The 849-nt window shown below is 71.5% G+C and overlaps 2 protein-coding genes across 2 annotated transcripts in view; one reads left to right on the top strand and one right to left on the bottom strand.

The window, feature by feature from the left end:
* Nucleotides 1–29, bottom strand: part of WDR83 (WD repeat domain 83) — a 1,398-nt gene extending 1,369 nt beyond the window's left edge. The window contains exon 1 of the mRNA XM_014958017.1: nt 3–29. Coding sequence (XP_014813503.1) covers nt 3–29 — 27 coding nt within the window. The remainder of the gene's footprint in view (nt 1–2) is intronic.
* Nucleotides 30–694: 665 nt separating this feature from the next.
* Nucleotides 695–849, top strand: part of WDR83OS (WD repeat domain 83 opposite strand) — a 1,856-nt gene continuing 1,701 nt past the window's right edge. The window contains exon 1 of the mRNA XM_014958015.1: nt 695–803. Coding sequence (XP_014813501.1) covers nt 695–803 — 109 coding nt within the window. The remainder of the gene's footprint in view (nt 804–849) is intronic.

Here is an 849-nt window from a genome sequence, read left to right as displayed (position 1 = left end):
GCCCAGGTGACCCCCCCAGCACCCCACATTGACACCCCCTCCCTAGAGCTGGGGGCCCCAATTAATCTCCCACACACCCCCTGGGGAAGAGAACCCAGTTCCTCCCCCTGGGATGGGGACTGGGAGTGCCCCCCCCCTTCCTCCCCCCAGGGAGGGATCAAGGAATTGGGGGTCCCCAGGGCTTAATTCCCCCCCTCACCCCCCCGGGATGGGGAGCATTTTCCCGTTATCCCCTCGGGATGGGGGCTGGGAGTGTGCCCCCCCCTTCCTCCCCCGGGATGGGGACTGGATCCCCGTTTCCCCCCTCTCAAATGGGATGAAGGAGTTGGGGGTCCCCAGGATGGGGTGTGGGTCCCTGCTCCCCCCCCCGGGATGGGATCAAGGAGTTGGGGGTCCCCGGGATGGGGTGCGGGTCCCTGCTCCCCCCCCCCGGGATGGGATCAAGGAGTTGGGGGTCCCCGTTACCCCCCCCCGGGATGGGATGAAGGAGTTGGGGGTCCCCGGGATGGGATGGGGGTCCCTGTTACCCCCTCCCGGGATGGGATCAAAGAGTTGGGGGTCCCGGGATGGGGTGGGGGTCCCCGTTACCCCCCCCCGGGATGAGATCAAGGAGTTGGGGGTCCCCGGGATGGGGTGCGGGTCCCTGCTCCCCCCTCCCCCAGGATGGGGACCGGATCCCCGTTACCCCCCCGGGATGGGGTTCCCGTTCCCGCCCCCCCGGTCCCCGTGCCCCCCACCGTTGAAGCGGGCGGCCCGCACCGCTCCCTGCCCGCACTCCAGCGTCCGCACCCGCCGCCGCGGCAGCTCGGGACGGGCCGGCCGGGGCCGCGGGGAAGACCTCGCGGGGGC

Source organism: Calidris pugnax, unplaced genomic scaffold, assembly GCF_001431845.1.
Source record: "Calidris pugnax isolate Ruff unplaced genomic scaffold, ASM143184v1 scaffold399, whole genome shotgun sequence".
NCBI lineage: Eukaryota > Metazoa > Chordata > Aves > Charadriiformes > Scolopacidae > Calidris > Calidris pugnax.
This window is presented reverse-complemented; position numbering and strand designations above follow the sequence as displayed.